Raw genomic sequence first — 21,281 nt, forward strand, 5'->3', positions numbered from 1 at the left:
GCATGACAGGGAGTGAGGGGCACTCCAGCTGATATTCTGAACATTAACATAAAGGTCTGTGGCAGTGGTGACACTTTTTGGAGAACACCTTCGTAGCTCATTTTGCAAAGACAAGGAAAAAAAAAACTTCTTGCTCTATAAAGTTGGACGCATTAAACCTTAGTTTAATTACTAAATGATTTCTTTTACAACATGACACTCATTTTTGATTTAACTTCAGAAATTAAACTATGAAAGATACTCACACTCTGATTAAAAGAATGCTTCTAAAAACAGCAATGGGCTACTAATAACTCCTGCTAGTGAAAGATTAAGTTGAGTTCCTAAAGGACCACATTCCAGCGTCGCACTCCGTACTGTCATGATGTGACAGAGGGAAGGAAAACCTTAATACAGAGAACAGCATTCCCGGAGGAGTCCCTGGGATATGTTCCTACTTCCTTCTTGCAGGTTTTGCTGCTCAGTTTTTGGTAGGAGTAAAATAAGTATATCAAAGCAAATCTGAATATCCTGTCTAAAAGTCAAGGAAGTACTGTAAGACACATGACTGCAGGAGAGTTTTTGCCCTCCCCCACACCTCCCAGACAGCCCCAGTGTCGACAGAGAACAGAGGAGGTGATGTGCTCGAATTACTGAATCAAGGCCAAAATAGTTGGGAGCCTTACACTGTGCAGTGTCCATGACATCCACCCCCATCATACTGCAAACACCACTATCAACACTGAATAGCAAAGAAAGGGGGCCCTACCCCCTTCGTTCTTCCTTAGGTGGATAGTTGTCGATCCGTCTGAAGACAGGTGGGAGTACACAGAAGCAGTCTTGCAGATGGGTACCGTCAGCTGCCAGTGCCTGCCTCTGCAAACAGAAGGTATGTCTGCCTAATGAAATGTCACCATCCAGCCTCTGCTATCGCACCACAGCAAGCCTGCTGTGTCTGAGGCCCTGAGAGAACGCCAGTGTGGCAGCAGCTCAGACAGCAAGAACAAACATGTCAGGATCAGGTCATGCAGGTTCTTGCAAGCCACGTCAAGGACTTTGATCTTCCTCCTAAAACCAACGGGAGGCCATTTTTGGTAAGTGAGTATTGTGATCAGATATGCTTGCGTTTGGAAGAGAACAAGTGAGCTGCAGTGTGAAGGAACTAGAGAACCATGAGAGAGGAGGCTGGGAGATTGGTTAGAGACCACAATGACCACACAGTCCCGGTGAGAAACGCAGCAGCTGCGCCCAGCTCAGACCAGGGGCATGGCCACAAAAATGGCCTCCCGTTGGCTTTAGGAGGAAGATCAAAGTCCTTGACGTGGCCTGCAAGACCCTACATGATCTGATCCTGACATGTTTCCTCGAGCTGTCTGAGCTGCTGCCATATGGGCGTTCTCTCAGGGCCTCAGACACAGAGGAAGAAGAGATCTGAGGGAAAGCAGACAGGACTTGGTAAGGGTGGTGACTGAGGAGACGGGGAGCAGGAAGAATGACCACAAACTGACATATGGAAGTGGAGTATAGCATTCCCCGAGGTAGGAAACGGGAACATTTGTTCTGGTGGAAGGGTGGAGGATGGCTCAAGAAGGAAGAGAAAGATCATTGGTTCAAAGGCACCAGTTCACCTGCTTTTTAGCTATGTGACTAGGGGCAAGCTAACCTCTCTAAGCCTTGATTCCCTCATCTATAAAACATGGAAACCTACAGCTCCTAACCTCATATGTGAACACTGGACAGATTAAATAAAATCACACACGTAAAGTTTTACCACAGAACTTCATCCCAGCAAGTGTCAGCAGAGGTGATGTTTATTACTGTTTAAGGTCTCCTTTAGACTTCCCACTGAAGGGTGAGGTTTGGAACTCATGTTTCCTTCAGGCCCTCTCAAAACCCTATTAAAATGCCAGTAAAGGTAATTTTTTTAAGGCATAAATTTATCTGGAAAAAAAATTTTTAAGAGAATATAAGAGGTAAGAGCAATAAACCTTTAAAGCATATTTATTTATTTTTAATGTTTGTTTATTTATTTTGAGAGGGAGAGAGAGAGAGAAAGAGAATCCCAAGCAGGTTCCATGCTGTCAGCACAGAGCCCGATGAGGGATTCAATTCCATAAACCGAAGATCATAACCTGAGCTGAAAAGCAAGAGTCGGGAAGCTTTGACTGAGCCATCCAGGTGCCCCAAGAGCAATAAACTTTTAGAAGATGGAAAGCAGATGGGACAACTGCTCTGACCCAGCATACCCTAAAAAGCTGATCCTAGACCAGTAGTGGAAAAAGCCAGGAAACTATTTGATTTATTCCATAAAATCTCTCATGAGGCTCAGGAACTGGTGATACCAAGTAAACTTCCGGAAGTGGTGTTAGGTGGGGCTAAATACAGCAGAACTGTCTTAAAGTCTGTTTAAAAAGCAGCACGACTCCACTGCTCCAATATCCTCACCTACCTCCACCTGGCCAACCAATTGCCCCTATCACTGGCAGAAAATGCTTGGGATTCTGTCTCTCCTTCTCTCTGTCCCTCCCCTGCTTGTGCTCTCTTTGTCTCTCAAAAATAAGTAAATAAACTTAAAAAAAAAAAAAGGATTAAAAAAATTAATCAAAAGCAGAGCATACTGGGTGGGCCACACCTATTCAGGCAAGCTCTTTAAAAAGGAGTCTTAGGGGCACCTGGGTGGCTCAGTCAGTTAAGCGTCCGACTTCGGCTCAGGTCGTGATCTCACGGTCTGTGAGTTCCAGCCCCGCGTCGGGCTCTGTGCTGACAGCTCAGATCCTGGAGCCCGTTTCAGATTCTGTGTCTCCCTCTCTCTCTGCCCCTCCCCTGTTCATGCTCTGTCTCTCTATGTCTCAAAAATAAACAAACATTGAAAAAAAAAATTAAAAAAAAGTAAAAAGGAGTCTTAGTGGTCAGAAAGAGAAGCCAGGAAAATGCTCTTCTGCTGGCCTCGAAGACGCAAACAGCCATGTTAGGAAACTGCCTATGGATAGCTGCAAGTCTCAGTTCTACACCCGCAAGAAAATGAACTCTGCCAACAAGAAGCAAGCTTGAAACCCAGCCCACGGATGAAACCCCAGCTCCACTGACACCTGGACTGCAGCCCTGTCAGAGCCTAAGCAGACACTTCGGCCACCTTGTGCCCGGACTCCCGACCCATGAAAACTTTAATATAATAAATGTATGTTGTTTTAAGCCACTAACTTAGTTGTAATTTATTATGCATCTCACACACACACACACACACACACACACACACACACACACACACTAATAAATACCTGAATCCTAAAAAGGTAGATTTTACCTATGTAAATAACACCTCAATAAACCAGACTGAAAAAAAAAAATGTGATAAGAATGGAAATCTCTATGGAGGGATTGGAAGATAAAGTTGAAGAAATCACCCAGAAAATGGAAGCAAAGAATCAGAAATGGAAAAAGAGCAGAGATAAGAAAATGAGATGACCAGTGAGTAAGACTCAACATCAAAATAAGTTTCTGAAAGGGCGAGAAGGAAATCACAGATGAAATAATTCAAGAAAAACTTTAGGACTACAGAACATAAGTTTCCAATTTTAAAGGTCTCATCCAGCACCAATCAGAACACCAACAAAAAAAAGTAAAATAAAATAAGAGCATCCTATTGGTTTTCAAATAAATTACAAAGAACCAGGAATCAGAATGGCTTCAGACTTTTAACAACCATGGAAGCCAGAACACAATGAAGAAATAAACAGAAAGTCAAAAAGTAAAAATTTTCAAACATAAAATTCTAAACCGAGGCAAGCTATTAAGTACGGCCTCAAGAGAAAACTTTCCAGTCCTATATCATCACCAAAACTCATTTCCTAGGCATTCTTTCCCAAAAATCTATAGGAGGCTGTGCTCCAACAAAAAGGAAATAAATCAGGAAAGAAAATGATATGGGAAATTATACAGGAAGTAAGCATTCCAACGCAGGGGAGAACTGAGGGAATGACAGCTGATAGCTGAAGAGTAGGCGAAAGGGCAGCCGGCATCCACTGGAGCAGATGAGGAGGCTCCAGCAGAGACTTTACCAGGAAGATAAAGCTTGTAGCATACTCATTGCAGCTAATACCCTGAGCGAGGAGATGCAAACAGCCAGCACATAGCTTGAGGCTAGTTAGGAGTACTCAGAAAACAAAGTCAACAAAAAACAGGACCTTTATAACGCAAAGAAAAGCAAAAAGTTGTATAAAGTAAGGAAATACAGAATATACAAGAAGGTTCAAACAGGAATATAATTTACGGTCAGAATAATTTAAGGGCCAAATACTGATTGAACCAATATCACGGTTCAATAGTGGGAGGGTGGTGGTAAAAGAGCTAATTTTTCACCTTCCAACTGGGAAGTAAAAAGAAAATGCCTATTCATGAAAAAAAATCAAGAAATAAAGATTCTATTTCAAGATATGGAGAAAAAAATCAAATCAAAAAAGTCAAAAAGTGGTTCTTCTCAGAGAAGAAGGGAAAGGGAAAAGGCAAAGGATATTTTTCGCAACAAGCTTTGTAGAAATTTTTGACCTTTTCAGCTACACGTATACAGAATTTCTAAGGGAAAAAAAAAAGATGAAGACTATAAAAGCCCTCACGCTATATTTTTCAACCCCCACTTCACCTAAGTGACAACATTCTGCCTTCAAAATGGAGAAGGGGAAAGAGGTCATTTGTCTCTGGAAGAATTTATATTAGTTTCTTTTGTTTCACCTTAAGAACCAACTCCTGCTTTACTAACTTTGAATCACTGTAAGTTTTTCTAAAATAACAGCAAAACCCAAATGTCCATCAACCGGTGAATGAATAAAGAAGATGTGGGGGCACCTGGGTGGCTCAGTCAGTTGAGCGTCCGACTTCGGCTCAGGTCATGATCTAATGGTTCATGGGTTTGAGTACCACAACGGGTTCTGTGCTGACAGCTCAGAGCCTGGAGCCTACTTCGGATTCTGTGTCTCCCTCTCTCTCTGCCCCTCTCCCACTCACGCTTTGTCTCTCAAAAATAAAAAAAAAAACGTTAAAAAAATTGTTTTCAAAAGATGTGACACTTGTCTCTCAAAAATTAACAGTAAAAAAAAATTTTTTCTAAAGATGCAGTGTGTATGTGTGTGCGTGCACATGCACACAGACACACACACACACACACACACACACACACACACACAATGGAATACTACGCAGCAATGAAAGAGAATGAAATCTCGCCATTTGCAACAACATGGATGGAACTGGAGGGTATTATGCTAAGTGAAATAAGTCAGTCAGAGAAAGACATACATCCTATGTTTTCACTCATATGTGGAATTTGACAAATTTAACAGAAGACCATAGGGGAAGGGAAAGAAAAGTAAGTTACAGAGAGGAGGCAAACCGTAAGAGACTATTACATACAGAGAACTAAGGGTGGGGGGGTGGGGAAAATGGGTGATGGGCATTGAGGAGGGCACTCATTGGGATGAGCGCTAGGTGTTGTATATAAGTGATGAATCACAGGAATCTACTCCCAAAGCCAGACTACACTGTATACACTGTATATACTTAATTACTCAAGTTTAAAAACATAAGTAAATAAAATAACAGCAAAATATTTATCAACCAATGTTCTCTCTGTTTTTTGTATGGACACCCAAGGAGTAGGGTTCCAGTTATCATGTGCTCTTTATTGCTTTCAATCAACTGTCCACTGGTTTCTCAGGTATCCACATACTTGCCTGTAAGAGGCAAAGGCAGAAATGGGTATCATAGTGTCACCACCTTCAAAATGGCTTTTGTTACAACTGCGTAAGTGCCTCTCCTTTTATTCTTTTTAAGGAAATGGATTTTTTCCCTGCCATCAAGTAGGTGCCTTGCATTAGCTAAAATGGCCCTCTAACCAACTGGGTCTAATTCAGAAACTATATTCTACCTGTTCTGAGTTAAAGGACCACGTCTTCTTCACAACATACAACACAACACAAAATGAGCAGAACCATGTCTCTAAAGAATTTTAAATAAAAAGATAAATAGTTTCAGTAAATATTTTTTCAAAATCAACTTGTTAATGACTCCTCAATTACACTAGAACACCTAATGGCAGGAAAAAAATATTTTCCAGTTGAGAATAAGAAGGACAATGTAGTGTAGTCTCTGAAAAGTTAAAATCCTCTATTCTGAGACTTCTTACTTTTTTGCACTGTTAAAAGTTTACCTTACCTTCCGGTTGTTAACATGTGATTTCTGGTACATACACAAAGAAAAACTGCTTAACAAGTATTCACTAAAGTTAAACCAGGTGTGCACTTCGCCCTTCCTCTTCTTGGTATATACACAAATGAAGTACACATGTCTATCAGAACACACGTACTACAAGACAGGTTCAGAATAGAAACTGGAAGCTACGCAAATGTCCATCAATATCGCAATGAATAAATTGTGGTCTATTCGTATACTGGAATACCAGGTGGCAATAATAAAGAATGACCTTGACGTGCAACAATGTGGGTGGATGCCATAGACACAATGGTGAGCAAAAGATGCCTGACTCCCAAGTACTTAGGACATGACTCCTTTTACGTGAAGTTCAAAAATAGGCAAAGCCAATCTAAGGTGACAGTGGTCAGATTATAAGCAGAGAAGGGGTCTGACTGAGAGGGTGTAGTGGTCAGATTATAAGCAGAGAAGGGGATTATAAGCAGAGAAGGGGTCTGACTGAGAGGGTGTATGGGGAAGGCTTTTGGAGTAAATACTCTGTATCTTAATACTCTATATTTTAATACTCTATATCTTAATACCCATGCTTACATGGGTATACGTATATGAAAAAATCATCCCATCAAGTTGTATATTTAAGATGTGCATCTCAGCTCATGTAAGACATGCCTGAATAAAAAGGTTTTTGTTTTGTTTTGTTTTGTTTTTTAATTACGCCTGGGTGGCTCAGTTGGCTAACTGTCAACTCTTGATCTTGGCTCAGGTCGTGATCTCAGTTTGTCAGATGAGGACCCCAGTGTAGGGCTCTGTGCTGACAGCGCGGAGCCTGCTTGAGATTCTCTCTCTCCCCCTCTCTCTGCCCCTCCCCTGCTTGTCTCTCAAATAAAAATAAACTTTAAAAATAATTTTTTTTAAATTTTGACACAATCAGGGGAAAATTTTAAATTACAATTTATATTACATTATAATTTATCTTAAGGTATGTTGGTGACAGAAGACAGCAATTATGAGTTCAATGTCTGTCTGTACATGCAAAATAAGTTATAACTCCATACTGGTGCACTCAAAAACTTCTCCCCCAACTTTTTAATGTGAATGTTTATTTATTTATTTTGAGATAGAGCAGGGGAAGGGCAGAGAGAGAGAATCCCAAGTAGGCTTTGCATCTTCAGCACACAGCCCAATGTGGGGTTCAATCTTCCGAACCATGAGATCCTAAGCTGAAACCAAGAGTCAGATGCTTAACTGACTGAGCCATCCGGGGGCCCCTCCAACTTTTTAATTTGAAAAAGTGTAAACCTAAAGAAAAATCAAAAGACTGGTGCAATTAGCAACCATATATCCTTCATCTAGATTCACCAATTGTTAACATGTTGTTCTAGTTACTATTAGTGTTGGCTGAACTATTTGAAAATAAGTTGCAGACATCCTGACATCTCACCCCTTAAGGATATTCTGCTATACAACCAGAGTGTCATTAATCATCCCTATGAAATTAAACACTGATACAATAATACTGTTTAATATATAGCTCATATTGAGATTTCTCCAATTGTTCCAGAAATGTTCTTTATAGATTCTCTCCATCACTAATCCAAAGCCCTACCATTGATTACAGCACTGCATTTGGTTGTCCTATTTCCTGACTCTCTTTTAATCGGGTACACCATGTCCAAGTGGGTTTGTTAATTTTTTAATCTACTTTTGGTCTTTCATGACATGAACCATTCTGTCCCAATTTTGTTTTTAAGTTTTCCTGGTATCTGAAACCCAAACGTCTGCAAACAAATGGTTTCTCTTTCCTTAGTGTCTTCTACAATCTTAAGCAAAGCATGCACACTGAAATACCTATAGTAGACGGACTATTGGGGTGAAAAACTATAGAGACAGGACAGTTCAGTTTCACACACGATTCATGATCATTCTGCTTTAACTCACCGCTGAGTCTGAGCAGGCCATGGGGTCTGGTTTGGCGTGGGCACTGAATTCGTGGGACTCACTAGCATGGCACTGTAGATATTGGAAGCGACCACGAGTATGCAGAGAAGTATGGGCCCAATGATTGCTCCTTCCAGGCCTAAGTAGTACGCCCCACCAGCCACTGCCAAGCCTGTCAAGTAAGGATGCCCACCTCTGGAATAAAGAGCATACAGGTTAGCTCATGGTTTTTTACACACATAAACTTTGGAGTCAATCTGAAACATATCTCTAACACAATGTTCATTCCTAACATATAAGGCCATTGATTGCATGACCAGTTTTATTTAGAGTACATCAGTGCAGGTAACTAAACATTGGTTGTAATAATAATGAGAGGCAAACATTTTCTTACCTAGGTAACACGTACAACGTTTTCCTTTTTATAAGGTCCCACAATGGAAGGAGTTAAGTCAGACTGTTAACAGGTATCCTACACCCCTCACACAGCTGCCTGGCCTAGGTGAGTGTTGACTGAGGAATCGTTGCTAAGTCACTTGTTAAGTTAACTTCCATCAAGGATAGTTAAGTGGGCACAATGCAGTGTGTAATTCAAATAATTATGCTTTTTATAAGATAATATAACAGCACCCACGATATGCGTAAGTTAGACTTGGGGCAACCTTCTAAAATAGTTATTAAACACAGGTAATGCTAAAAGGCCTCATGAGGAAACTATCTGTCACAAAGCCCAAGATTCTATTTCACAGGAGAGTCCTAATTGCCTTCCAGCTTATCACAGTATCACTTACATAAGCGGTATACAGTAAGGCAGATCACAGCAGCATGGCATACTGATAACAGTAACAAATGACCACGGACATAAGAAGGACTTGGAAATAAGGTATGTTCTATTTCTAGTTTTCAAACACAGATGACTTGAACAATTTACTGAGGGGCAAATAGCTGACACTCTGGAATAATGTTCTGTTCTGAATTATGTTACAATTCAATAAATAACATTTAAGGTGAGCTAGTCTTCAGAAAACCAATACAGTATATTCATAAACTATCTTCCTCATTCAAAAAAAATTGGGGGGAAAATTTTAGGGCAATATTCCACATATGCTACATAAGTAAGCTTTTCCCCTAAATAATACATCAAAAACTTTTTCTCTCAAAAATGCTTAACAGTTACAAAAGAAAAAAGTGTGGAAGCTTTTAAATTAAGGCTTCCTTTATTTAAAAACTAAAGCAATTTACACAAAATATTTCCTGATGATGCTGGTTAAATAAGGTATTATTAAGATAAAATCACATAAATATTAAATTCTAGCTAGAAACCTCAATAAAAAATGTATAGCAAAGTTTAGAGAAATGAAATCATTTAACCATAAATCACATAACTACTCTTACTGTTTAAATTTCAACTGTTAAGTACTAGTTAACCACACTCTGATGTCCTCCTTTGGTCTTTCATTTTCTCTTTCAAGTTTTGGACATAAAAGTGCCACTAAGGCTGGCATATGCGGTTGTTGATTTCCTTTTGCTTGGGAAGTCTAGGCCTTCAGTTATATACCATTTGTTTCTGCCTTAACTTACTAGAGAGAAAACAAGGTAGCAATTTGTCCCTATATAATTTCAAATTAACTGAAGGTCACTCTTTCCATGAACACTTACTGCGACAGTAAGTTTTACTTGCAGAAAATTTACTATATTACCTATTATGATAGTTTCAGTACGCGTATTCTGAACTGGGGTAGCTGATTAGAGTTCAGCATGTGGTCACATCCTAGATTCTAACAAGCAATGAGAATATGGATACATGACTAAATGAGAATTGGCTTCATTTACTTAGTGCAATTTTGAAAAAAGGTACCAAAATCTATAAAAACAGGTTATTTATTTATTATACGGTCAGTGTTTGGATTCTGTCTTAAATTTAACCTGTATTCATCATAGAACCATACTATAATATCTTAAGTAAAGAGAACTCTGCTTATCAGACATTAACCTGATGAGATTTGGTTGCACATGGATCCTCAGATATACAATTTAATAATGTTTTTCTCCAAGAGCAAAGTAGTTCTGAAAATAACCACTAATTCATTATTGTACTTACAGCTATTTATGTACATCTAGTAATATTTCTTTCCTAGATTAATGTCACTAAAACAGAAGATTATACATAATTTTGTGTTAACCCAGGGTCTCATATTTTAAATACTTATGTAATAAGAAAATAGCATACCTTGAAAATGGTATTAATTATATTACATTAAATTTTGATTCTATCAGTGGGATCACGACAGACTACTTCACAGAAAAATCCTACCACGTGTCCCCTTTCCCATCCCCAAAAGAAAAACAAAACAAAACAAAACAAACAACTCTCCTTAAAAAAAAGGTCACATAAATCCCCGGATAGGATTCACCAACAACTTGAGAAGTTCTATGGGTACTTACCCTGATATATCAGAGTAGATGGCAGTGTCTACAAAGTATGTTGGCAAGAGATGAAAAACCAGCAGTAAGATGGCTTTGCACCCTAAGCCTTGTGTGAGCCACAGGTCTAGAACGGCAGGTATTGCCGCCCAGTATGTCCCCAGAAATGGCACCGCTCCAAGGATTGCTGCTAACGCTAATAAGAAATTGAAAGAAAAGCAACTGAACACCACATTAAAAGAGTGACAGAACATCAGAACCTCACAACTGGTTCCTCCTACTTAAAGGTTTACACCAAAACAAGGGAAATAAATACAAACTCAAATTTTAGCCCATGATAATGCCCTGTGTAACTGAATCTGCTAGTTAAACGGAGGTCTGATACCTTATATCTTAAAACCTGATGCTGAAAATCTTTCTGAAGTGTGTGTGTCTACATCCTGGGTTTCTTCTTAAGCAACAAAATTCTAGTATCCTGCAGTTGTTGTTGTCTCTTTTTTTCCTCCGAGAGAGAGAGAGAAAGAGAAAGAGCACATGCATGAGCAGGGTAGGGGCAAAGGGACAGAGAGGGCAGGAGACACAGAATCTTACACAGGCTCCATGCCTAGCACGGAGCCCCACGTGAGGCTTGATTTCACGAAGTTGGGGCTCAAGTTCATGACCATGAGATCTTAAGCTGAGCTGAAATCAAGAGTCAGATGTTGAACCGACTGAGCCACCCAGGTGCCCCCTGCAGTTGTTATTCTGAATCAATGGTTAGTTCATATACAGTCCTATAATGTAACTGTAAAGCATTGGTCCAAATTTGTACGGGGTCCAAAGGCAAATTAAAAATTAGTTTCTAAACCTCAGAGAGGAATGTATAATCTTCACCTTGCTTCTAATAAAAATGAAATGTAATCTAAACGAAAACAAGAACAAAAGCCCTGCTAGTTGAAGGAGGTTACTTCAAGTTCACCCCCTTCCAGAGTTGTATGCCCACTCTCTCTCATCTGGTTTCCCTCCAGAGGAAAAGTCAGGCAGATATGGATTCTAGTTCTGGTCCTACCACTAACCAGGTATGTGACCTTGGAAAACTTTTGGTTTCTCACCTATACAACAGGAACACTACCTACCCTGCCTGCCTCACCAGATCATTATAAAACAATGACCTCCATGTGTTGTCAGGCTGCTTGCATGTCAAAGAGTGGCTTAGCCAAGACTGAAGTAGGAAAGAACATGAATGAACTTGGGGATGTAAAGAAGAGTGTGTGGAGAAAAGGGGGAAATGGTAGAGGGTAAACAAGCAGCCACAGAAATAAAGGAAAAGTGGAAGGAGAGGAGCAGAAATAATGCAGAGGAAAAAGTAAAAGATGGTTATTGAACCATCAAGGTGCTTATGGAATGAGGGCCTTATCAGAATAGATCCTAAGAGGTATGGAGACAGCTTATGTGCCCTCAGAGGTATTTGTCTTGCCCCGGGACAGTATCCTTCATGGAACAGAGCTATTCGACCAACTCATTGCTCCCTATCAGTTCAATTCAAACATTTACTGAGTGCCAATTATTACTGAGTACCAAGTATTTTTTTTTTTAATTTTTTTTTTTTAATTTTTTTTTCAACGTTTATTTATTTTTGGGACAGAGAGAGACAGAGCATGAACGAGGGAGGGGCAGAGAGAGAGGGAGACACAGAATCGGAAACAGGCTCCAGGCTCTGAGCCATCAGCCCAGAGCCCGACGCGGGGCTCGAACTCACAGACTGCGAGATCGTGACCTGGCTGAAGTCGGACGCTTAACCGACTGCGCCACCCAGGCGCCCCCCAAGTATTTACTGAGTACTGTGTGCTGTGCTAAGTGCTAGGACATTCACTCATTTATCAAGTACTTCTGCAGTGCTTTCTTTCTGTTTTTTAAAGTTTTATTTATTTTTGGAACAAAGAGCATAAGCAGGGGAGGGGCAGAAAGAGAGGGAGACACAGAATCTGAAGCAGGCTCCAGGCTCCCAGCTATCAGCACAGAGCCCGATGCAGGGCTTGAACTCAAGACGGACTGTGAGATCATGACCTGCGCTGAAGTCAGAGGCTTAATCGACTGAGCCACCCAGGTGCCCCTTATGCAGTGCTTTCTAAGTGCTGGGTATCATTCTAGCTACTGGAGATACAGCATAAATAATCATTACAAATCATACTTCTGCCCCTAATCTAGACTAGATTACATCTCAAAATTTAGTATTTTAAATTTGAGGAAGATGACATTTCCCAACGTACGTAAAATGGCTTCATTTTCCTTAAATAGAGGACAGGGGAAGTTAGGATACTATCGTTACCTGATGGTATGAAGACAATATTGATGCCAAATATAGTATGAGTCAGCCAAGTGTACAATCCGTAGAAGCCAGCCATTTTGAGGGAAGCATCAAACACCCCTCTAGAATACCCAAAGATAAAAGGGAAAGTAAATAAATACAGTATCACATTGCGATGCAAAAACGGAAGTTGTTCCAGGCCTCTGGCTACTTCATTCCAAATCTGATAACAACTTCAATTTTTCCAATGGCCTGAGAATGCCCTTTGCATTTTATTTCAAAGAAACATAAAGCCTTTATTTTGAAACCCCAGAACAAGTTTAGTAAATTTCTCTGATGAAAAAAATAACTGAAATGAAACACCTTAAAATACCCTGCTCGCTGAAATAATTAATCAACTTTTCACCTCTGAAGCACATTTTCCACCACCAAAATAAATGGAAAACAAAAAGTAAGTATGACTCTCTTATTTCTGAGGACATAAACTCTAAGAAATCTGTGGCCAACCCTCCCCTTTGAAGACAAGTGCAAGAGAATTTAACCTGCATTTCACGGGTCTTCTCTTATTAACAAAGTTTTCCCACATTCCTTCAACTCTGCAACCAAGCCTACAGAGTAACTTCTACAAATGCTATCAAAGAATGCAGGTTATTGGGAGAGAATTTATGGAAGAAAAAGAAAATCTTATTACCTCCCAAGTAAAATGAGAGAGGAAAACACAAAAGGGGTAAAAACAGATCCACATAGTTCGTGATTAGTAGGAACAAAGTACATGAAAATCTGCAATTGCAGGTGCTTCAGCTTTGGTTTCCAGCTGGAAGATTAAGGTAGTGTTGCGTGAAGAGTAATAAGGAACTGCTCAGAGAGAACACAAAGGCAGCAAACCATAAGTTTATGATGCCAAAGGTATCATAAAATTACAAAACCAGGACTCTGGGGGGCACAGGGGAAGCAGGGTCATATACTCATGAGAGAAGGAAAAGCTGTCTATAATTTAAAAAAATCAGGGAACGTGGCAGCAAAGGGGACACTGTACACACAAAAGGAAACAATAAGCTTTTCCAAAGCATTCCAAGAGATGTGCTGTAAGAGCAAAGCCAACCTAGTGATTCAGTCATTGTAACAGGGTTCTGACACATGGATTTGGTGACACGGTGGCTCCCCAAATTGTGAAACCTTCTTCGTCATCCTGACCAGCAGCTTTCACTCAAGAATATGGGGTTGCCATGTGCCTTCTGACAAAAAGATGCAGATTAAAGTCGTATCAAAAAGACCGAGAGGAAGGGAGAGAGCCCAGAGGAAACAGAAAAGATCTGAACTGAATAGGAGACGGAGGAAAAAGAGAAACTAGCAGAGCTTCAGGTTTTAAACCTGAGGGGGAGAGAATGGCAGTGTCTCAAAGACATGGAAAAGCCGAGAATGAGCGAAGACACGGGAGATAAGGGAATACATTTGGTTTGGGCAATGGTAAGAAATAAGGATGATGAAAATACCCTTGAGGTAGCGGGAAATAAAAGACAAAGTCAATGGAGAACTTGGGACAAAAACTTTGAGATGTGCCAGAAGAGATGAATCGTAGGAAAGGAGAAGATATCCCCAGGGGCAAACCTGGAGAAAAATGGGGCAATGGGCTGCGTTCCCACAGGGGACCTAAGGACAAAAATACACCAGCCAAAGAGATCATGAAATCACTTCTGCAGTAGGGAGAAAAATCACTAGAGTGTAGTATTCCAAGAGACCAAAGGAGAAAGAAGCTTTTGAGAAAGAGGGAATGATATTAAGGTCAAATACCCCAAGGAGATTAATAAGAATAATGTCTAAGGAAAAAAAGTACAGAATTGGAACAGAACTGGGGAGGTCAATGACAGAAGATAGATGTTTTCACCAACCTTAATGTTATTCAAAAATTTTTTCACCAACCTCATGTTATTCAAAAACTCTTAAGCCAAAATGAAGTTGACATCAAAGGTGCAACAAAATATTGCAACTGAATCTCCCCCTCTGGGTGGCACGTAGGCAAAACTCAATCCAAAAAGGACCACTTCTAGGAAACAGCACACAATCTCCCTTCTTCTTTACCTCTGGGAATACTGATTGCTGTAACATTCTCACTAAGGCAACTCGCAAGTAATTTTGTGGATCCTAAATGCATCCCATGCTGTTTACAGTTACTAAACATTTTCATGTAACCCAATGAAGGATGAAAAGGCAAGGCATTCCCCTCTATCTTATTACTTATGATCTGGTACACAAGGTTTTTAGAAAACAGCAAAGAAAAATCCCCTAACAATTTACTAGTAGACAGAATTTTTTTTAGCTCCATCAAATTCCTAGCATTTTTTTCTTTTTTAATCAGCTTTACTGAACTATAATTTACAAACAATAAAATTCAACAAATTTTGGCAAATGTGTACAGTTGTGTAACCATCATCACAATCAAGATATAGAACACTTCTGTCACCCCAAAACGTTCCCTCGTGCCCTTTGACAGTCTATCCCTCCCTGAATCCTGATCCCTGACATCAACTAGATATGCTTTCTGCCACAATGGTTTTGCCTTTTCTAGAATTTCATATGAACATAATCATACATTATGCAGGTTTTTTTTATTTTTTTAAACATTTATTTATTTTTGACAGACAGAGAGAGACAGAGCATGAGCAGGGGAGGGGCAGAGAGAGGGAGACACAGAATCCAAAGCAGGCTCCAGGCTCTGAGCTGTCAGCACAGAGCCCGACGCGGGGGCTAGAACCCACGAACCGGGGAGATCATAACCTGAGTCGAAGTTGGACGCTTAATGGATTGAGCCACCCAGGCACCCCACATTATGCAGCTTTTTAAAAAATTGTGGTAAAATATACATACCAAGCAATTTGCCATTTAACCATTTTTAAGTGTATAGTTCAGGAGTGTCAAGGACATTCACACTTTCATTATGTAGCTTTTGTGTTGGGTTTCTTTAATCTCGTTCAATATTTTGAGATTCACCCACATGGTTATCAGCACTTTGTTCCTCTTTAACTGCTGAGTAGTCCATTATTTGGATATAGCACAATTAGATTATGTAATCACCAGCTGATGGACATTTGGGTTTTTCCAGTTTGGAGCTACTGTGAATAATGTTGCTATGAACACTTGAGCAGAAGTCTTTGCATGGACATACACCTTCATTGCGTTTCAGTAAATACCTAGGAATGGAGATGCTGGGTCATACGGTATGTTTTAATTTTATAAGAAACACCAGCAATTCCTTTCATCTCTCAATTCAAAGAAAGTGTAGAGTCCGTGGACAATCAGCCAGAAGTCACTGCCTGCTGTATTACACCACATCTCCCCAAGATGTGAGGCTAAATTTAATATTTATAGTATTATGGGGGTGGATACTGGCAGAAAGAGCAATTCAGCTCGTGAAAAGCTAAATGACAATGCATCTGAAGCCCCTACTAAGTGACCCAGTGGTACACTAGGTGCCCAATAAACAGTAACTATTTTTGGTGCGATGGTATTTACTATTTCTTGAGATCAGTATGTTTCATTGATGCTCAGAGTATTCTGATGATGAAGACTCTAGAAAGTTGTAGTGCAAGAGCTGAGTGTTCCTGAAATAAGAAGGTAAGGTCAACAGACACTAATGTTTGCTAAGTACCCCATGTGGTAAACTGAGTAACAGCCCCACAAAAATGTCTATATCCATGCCCAGGCCCTATGAATATGTTACCTTATTTGGCAAATGGGACTTTGCAGATGTGACTGAGCTAAGTAAGCATTGTGAGATCAAGGCGATTATCCTGGATTACTGGATTGGCACAATGTAATTACAGAAGTCCTGATAAGAGGGAGGTGGCTGATATAAGACAGAGGTGATGGATGCACAAATTGTGAATATATTAAAACCACTGAATTGTACACTTTAAAATGGTTAAAATGGTGAATTTCATGTGTATGCATTTTATCTCAGTAAAAAAAAAAAATTATAAAAAGAGGGATGTAGGAGAGTCAGAGTTACAGAAGGAGACATGAGGACAAAAGCAGAGGTCAGAGAGAAGGAGACATTTGAAGACACTACATTGCCAGCTTTGAACATGAAGGACCACAAGCCAAGGAATGCAGGCAGCCTCCAGAGGCTGGAAAGGGCAAGGAAACCGATTCTCCCATAAAGCTTCCAGAAAGAACGCAGGCCTGCTGACAGTCTAATTTTAGGCCTTCTGACCTCTAGAACTGTCAGATAAAAAAAAATCTATGTGGTTTAAGCCACTAAGCTTATGGTAATGTTAGAGCTACAATCAGAAACTAACACAATCCAGTATGAGCCAAGCACTGCATTACATGCTTTGTCTATGTCGTTCCATTGACTCCTTGCTGGTGCCTCTGATTCATCCGGAAAAGAGACGCTTGGGGCACTTGGGTGGCTCAGTCAGTTAAACATTCGACTCTTGGTTTTGGCTCAGGTCATGATCTCACAGTTTGTGGGTTTGGGCACCATGTCAGGCTCTACAAGGAGCCTGCTTGGGATTCATTCTTTCTTTCTCCCTCTGCTCCCTTCCCCATTTGTGCACACTCTCTCTCTCTCTCAAATAAACTTTAAAAAGAGAGAGAGAGAGAGAGACTGACTCTTGGTCAAAAATCAGGTAAATCTGTTAAAATCTTTTCTCTAAAAAAGAAAAAGAAGAAGAAAGTTCAAAATGAGGGTGAGGGTGGGAGGAATGGTACTGAGCCAGTCACAGTTAAAAGGCGAGATAAATAAACGTTGAAAAAAAAAAATTAAAAAAGGGGCGCCTGGGTGGCGCAGTCGGTTAAGCGTCCGACTTCAGCCAGGTCACGATCTCGCGGTCTGTGAGTTCGAGCCCCGCGTCAGGCTCTGGGCTGATGGCTCAGAGCCTGGAGCCTGTTTCCGATTCTGTGTCTCCCTCTCTCTCTGCCCCTCCCCCGTTCATGCTCTGTCTCTCTCTGTCCCAAAAATAAATAAACGTTGAAAAAAAAAAATTAAAAGGCGAGAAAACTCTTCTGGGAATTGTTGGATCGGTGTACTAGATCACTCTGGTACACTAACTCCAAATCCAGTCACCCAACTCACTAAAGATCAAGATGTTGGATGAAGATGTATTTTTGGTATCCAGATTCCTATTCTATATTACGAAGATATTCACCTGCAGGCCAAACATGTACTTAATTGTCCTCAAGGCCAAGAGACCACCAAGAGAAGCCTGGGCAGCTGCATGACACCTGCATCTGGCTCTGGCCAGGGCCATTATTCGATAGTGGCTATCCTAGCTGACCACTTCCAAAAGGGGACTAAGGCTCAGTATACCCATCCCAAGGCAAACTGGGGTCCTAATCACCGTATTAGAGTGAAACGTTCTGGAAAATAGAAGTAGAACATGGGGAAAGGGGAGAGGAACACAGCAGCAATGAAAGATGCAACAGGCCACATGTGGCGGCCACAATGTGTGTGTCTGTGCCTTGCTGGTGCAACGCTACGTAGAACTCTATGACCCACTCCGCACCCAACGCACTGGCTTTTAGTCAGGTGGATGCCTATCGTGGGAGCTAGTACATCCGAGTGATCTAGTGCACAGATCCAACAATTTCAAGAGGGTCGTTATTGCCTTTTCACTTGAGAATAACTCAGGCCCTCATTTTTTATTCTTTTTCCAGCCTTCATTAAAAAAAAAAAAAAACATGAACTACACTCCCAGTTTAAAAGATTTTCTTGATTTCTGACCAACGGACTCTTTCCTGGGTGAATGAGGGGACCAGACAGGGGATCAATGAAATAATACATGCAAAATGTGTAAGTCAGGGTTTGGCACAGTGGGTACTCAGCATATGTCAGTGTAGAGGATGGACAAAAGAAGGGACAGAAGTGAAGGCCATTGGCCTGGAGGTTAGGAGACCGCTCACAGAAGGAACATATGAATGAAACGTAAGAGTGTTGAGGAAGCAAACAGTCAAGAACGCACTCATAAATGAGAAACGTTAGTGAAGGCAAACAGGACATGGATTCGGCAGGAAGAACAGGGCAACAGGGCCACAAGAGCTCTGGCTCTGTCACCCACTGCTCTGGAATCCCATTCTATCACTGATTAGTGTGGCATGATCTTCAAAACTGTACAACTTCTCTGAGCTTCACTCTTCCTAACTGTCAAATAGAAACATTTAACTTCATAATGTTGGCATTACGGCAAGCATTTACTTCATAACAGTATGATGGACATTAACACTGCAACTCAAGTGGTAAGCTTAGTGACTGTTGCACAGTAAGCATGCAATTAAGTTGGTGCTTTCAGAGAATTGCGTCACTATTACCAGGTAGCACTGTAGTAAGGCTAAAAATAACGCACGTGGTAACTTTCTCTTTTCTCCTGGTGGTTTTTGGAAGAAAACCAATCTTGCTATGTGCTAAAGGGGTGCAGGGTACGGCAAAGCTGAGAGTGAAAGTAGCATACCACAAAGTTTTAGACTTAAGTTTTTTAAATTATAAGGTACCGATGAAGCTACCGGAGCAAAAATCCCAAATACTGAGTGTATAATCACTCATCTCTCAGGTTCTTTGGAACCTGAAATTCAGAGACTGGGGATTGTTCATTTTCATAATCTAACACAACTTCATTTGACACATAATTAATGGCATACACAGTACAGTTTGAACGGGTTACCAGAAATCACTAGTTTAATCAATGCAGGCATATTTATTCCTTATAATCATATCAATGAAAGATCATTCTCTCATTTCATTCACTCAATGATGTCAATCCATTAATCAACACTTTTTAGATATTCAAATTCAGTAAGCATTCTTCTATCTTGCCATCCAGGAAAGACACTATGATGTACTTCACCAGATCTCTTGTAAAAATCACAAAAGCTCTGGCTTGTGGCATTTTTCTAAGGGTGGTTACATATGACCCGTGCCAGGTGAATGCATGGTGCCACTGGAAATTACCCTTCCCTTTGTAACTATTCACAACCATATGATCAAGCATCTACTATGGAAATTTACAGGACAATCTGCATCAAATTCATCAGGCTATAATAGGTATGTAACATTAGTCTTCCTCTACTGTCTACTTCAATCCTCTCTCTTGAATAGAGTGTTTGCCTGTGCTCAGTCTTCTGGGACCTCTTTTTTTCCAGTGATTCTTCAAAACTCATTGGCATTATTCTCCAACTGCATCTCCAGGCTTTCCCAGCGCTCAGCAATTTAACAGAATCAAATTCAGAAGACACTAGATGCTCTTTTCTTCCCATGTTTTGGTGGCTCAGTTGAGCTGGCTTAGCAGGTCTGATGTAGCTCAAGGGATGGGACTGACACCAGCCACAGAGGTGGAAGCTCCCTGCTTTCTAACAAGGTTGCATCCTCATTCAGAAAGCTTCCACCGTTAGACAGTCCTATCTATTATACACAGAGCCATAAAGGGCAGGGTTCCCTTCAACTGGAAGGCAGGCTACAGGGCATCCAATCCAACGGGGGTCCCTAAACATACCTCTCTGTGAATAAAAATTCCAAATTCATTCACAATCAGTCTTTGTCTAAGTTTTCCCCTAATAAACACTATTGTGCATTTATACTGTACGGTACTAAAGATGTGTGTCCATGCCTCGTTTATACAACTGTATGACTGATCCTTAAACAACACATTTGAACTACACTAGTCCACTTACATATGGATTTTTTTTTTTTTTTTTTGATACGGTATTGAAAATGTATTTTCAGGGCACCTGGGTGGCTCAGTCAGTTAAGCATCCAACTCTTGGTTTGGGTTCAGGTCATGATCTGACAGCTTTGTGGGTTCAAGCCCCACATCAGGCTCTGTGCTGGCAGCATGGAGCCTGCTTGGGATTCCCTCTCTCTCCCTCTCTCTGCCCCTCCCCGACTCACACTGTCTCTCTCTCTCTCTCTCTCTCTCTCTCAAAATAAGTAAACTTAAAAAAATGTATTTTCTCTTATGATTCTCTTAATAACATTCTTTTCTCTGGCTTACTAAACTAAGAATACAGTATACAATAAGAACAACATACAAAGTATGCTTTAACTGACTGCTTATAAGTAAGGTTTCTAGTCAACAGTAAGCTATTAGCAGTTAACTTTCTGGAGAGTCAAAAGTCCTATGTGGATTTTTGGCAGTGTAGGGCGCTGGTGTCTCCTAACCCCCACATTATTCAGGAGTCAACTGTATATCTAACTTCTCTGCACCAGGGGCTTGAACTGGTTTCTAGCGCCTGGTTAAGATTTAGTTCTTAACCAGCTCTCTCCTCACTCTTTACAAACTCTAAGATGAAACTGTTAACTCTTACAAGTTTGCTAATACTTTCCTTCAACTCTTAGCCCACTCTCAATTCTGACCTAAGGGGTGTTCTTGGGAAGAGAGATGACGAGGAAGCTTAAAAAAAAGAAAAGAAAAATGGGTTTGTTGTTACTTTTCTAAAAGGAGAAAACTGGCCAGACAAC

General features: G+C 40.5%; 1 protein-coding gene across 2 annotated transcripts in view; it reads right to left on the bottom strand.

Annotated features, from left to right (window-relative positions):
- Window positions 1-21,281, bottom strand: part of TMEM245 (transmembrane protein 245) — a 98,332-nt gene that overhangs the window by 6,254 nt on the left and 70,797 nt on the right. Inside the window, exons 14-17 of one of the 2 annotated variants that reach the window (XM_047067449.1) lie at window positions 12,854-12,954; window positions 10,567-10,741; window positions 8,122-8,316; window positions 667-855 (exon numbers count right to left, since the gene is read on the bottom strand). In XM_047067449.1, the coding sequence (XP_046923405.1) occupies window positions 696-855; window positions 8,122-8,316; window positions 10,567-10,741; window positions 12,854-12,954 (631 nt within the window). In that variant the 3' untranslated portion in view covers window positions 667-695. Of the gene's footprint in view, window positions 1-666; window positions 856-8,121; window positions 8,317-10,566; window positions 10,742-12,853; window positions 12,955-21,281 lie in introns of those variants that run through there. The other variant, XM_047067450.1, reaches the window with a different exon arrangement.

Source organism: Lynx rufus, unplaced genomic scaffold (genome assembly GCF_022079265.1).
Source record: "Lynx rufus isolate CCGP_SWC_20201006 ecotype Redwood Valley unplaced genomic scaffold, mLynRuf1.p SCAF_10, whole genome shotgun sequence".
NCBI lineage: Eukaryota > Metazoa > Chordata > Mammalia > Carnivora > Felidae > Lynx > Lynx rufus.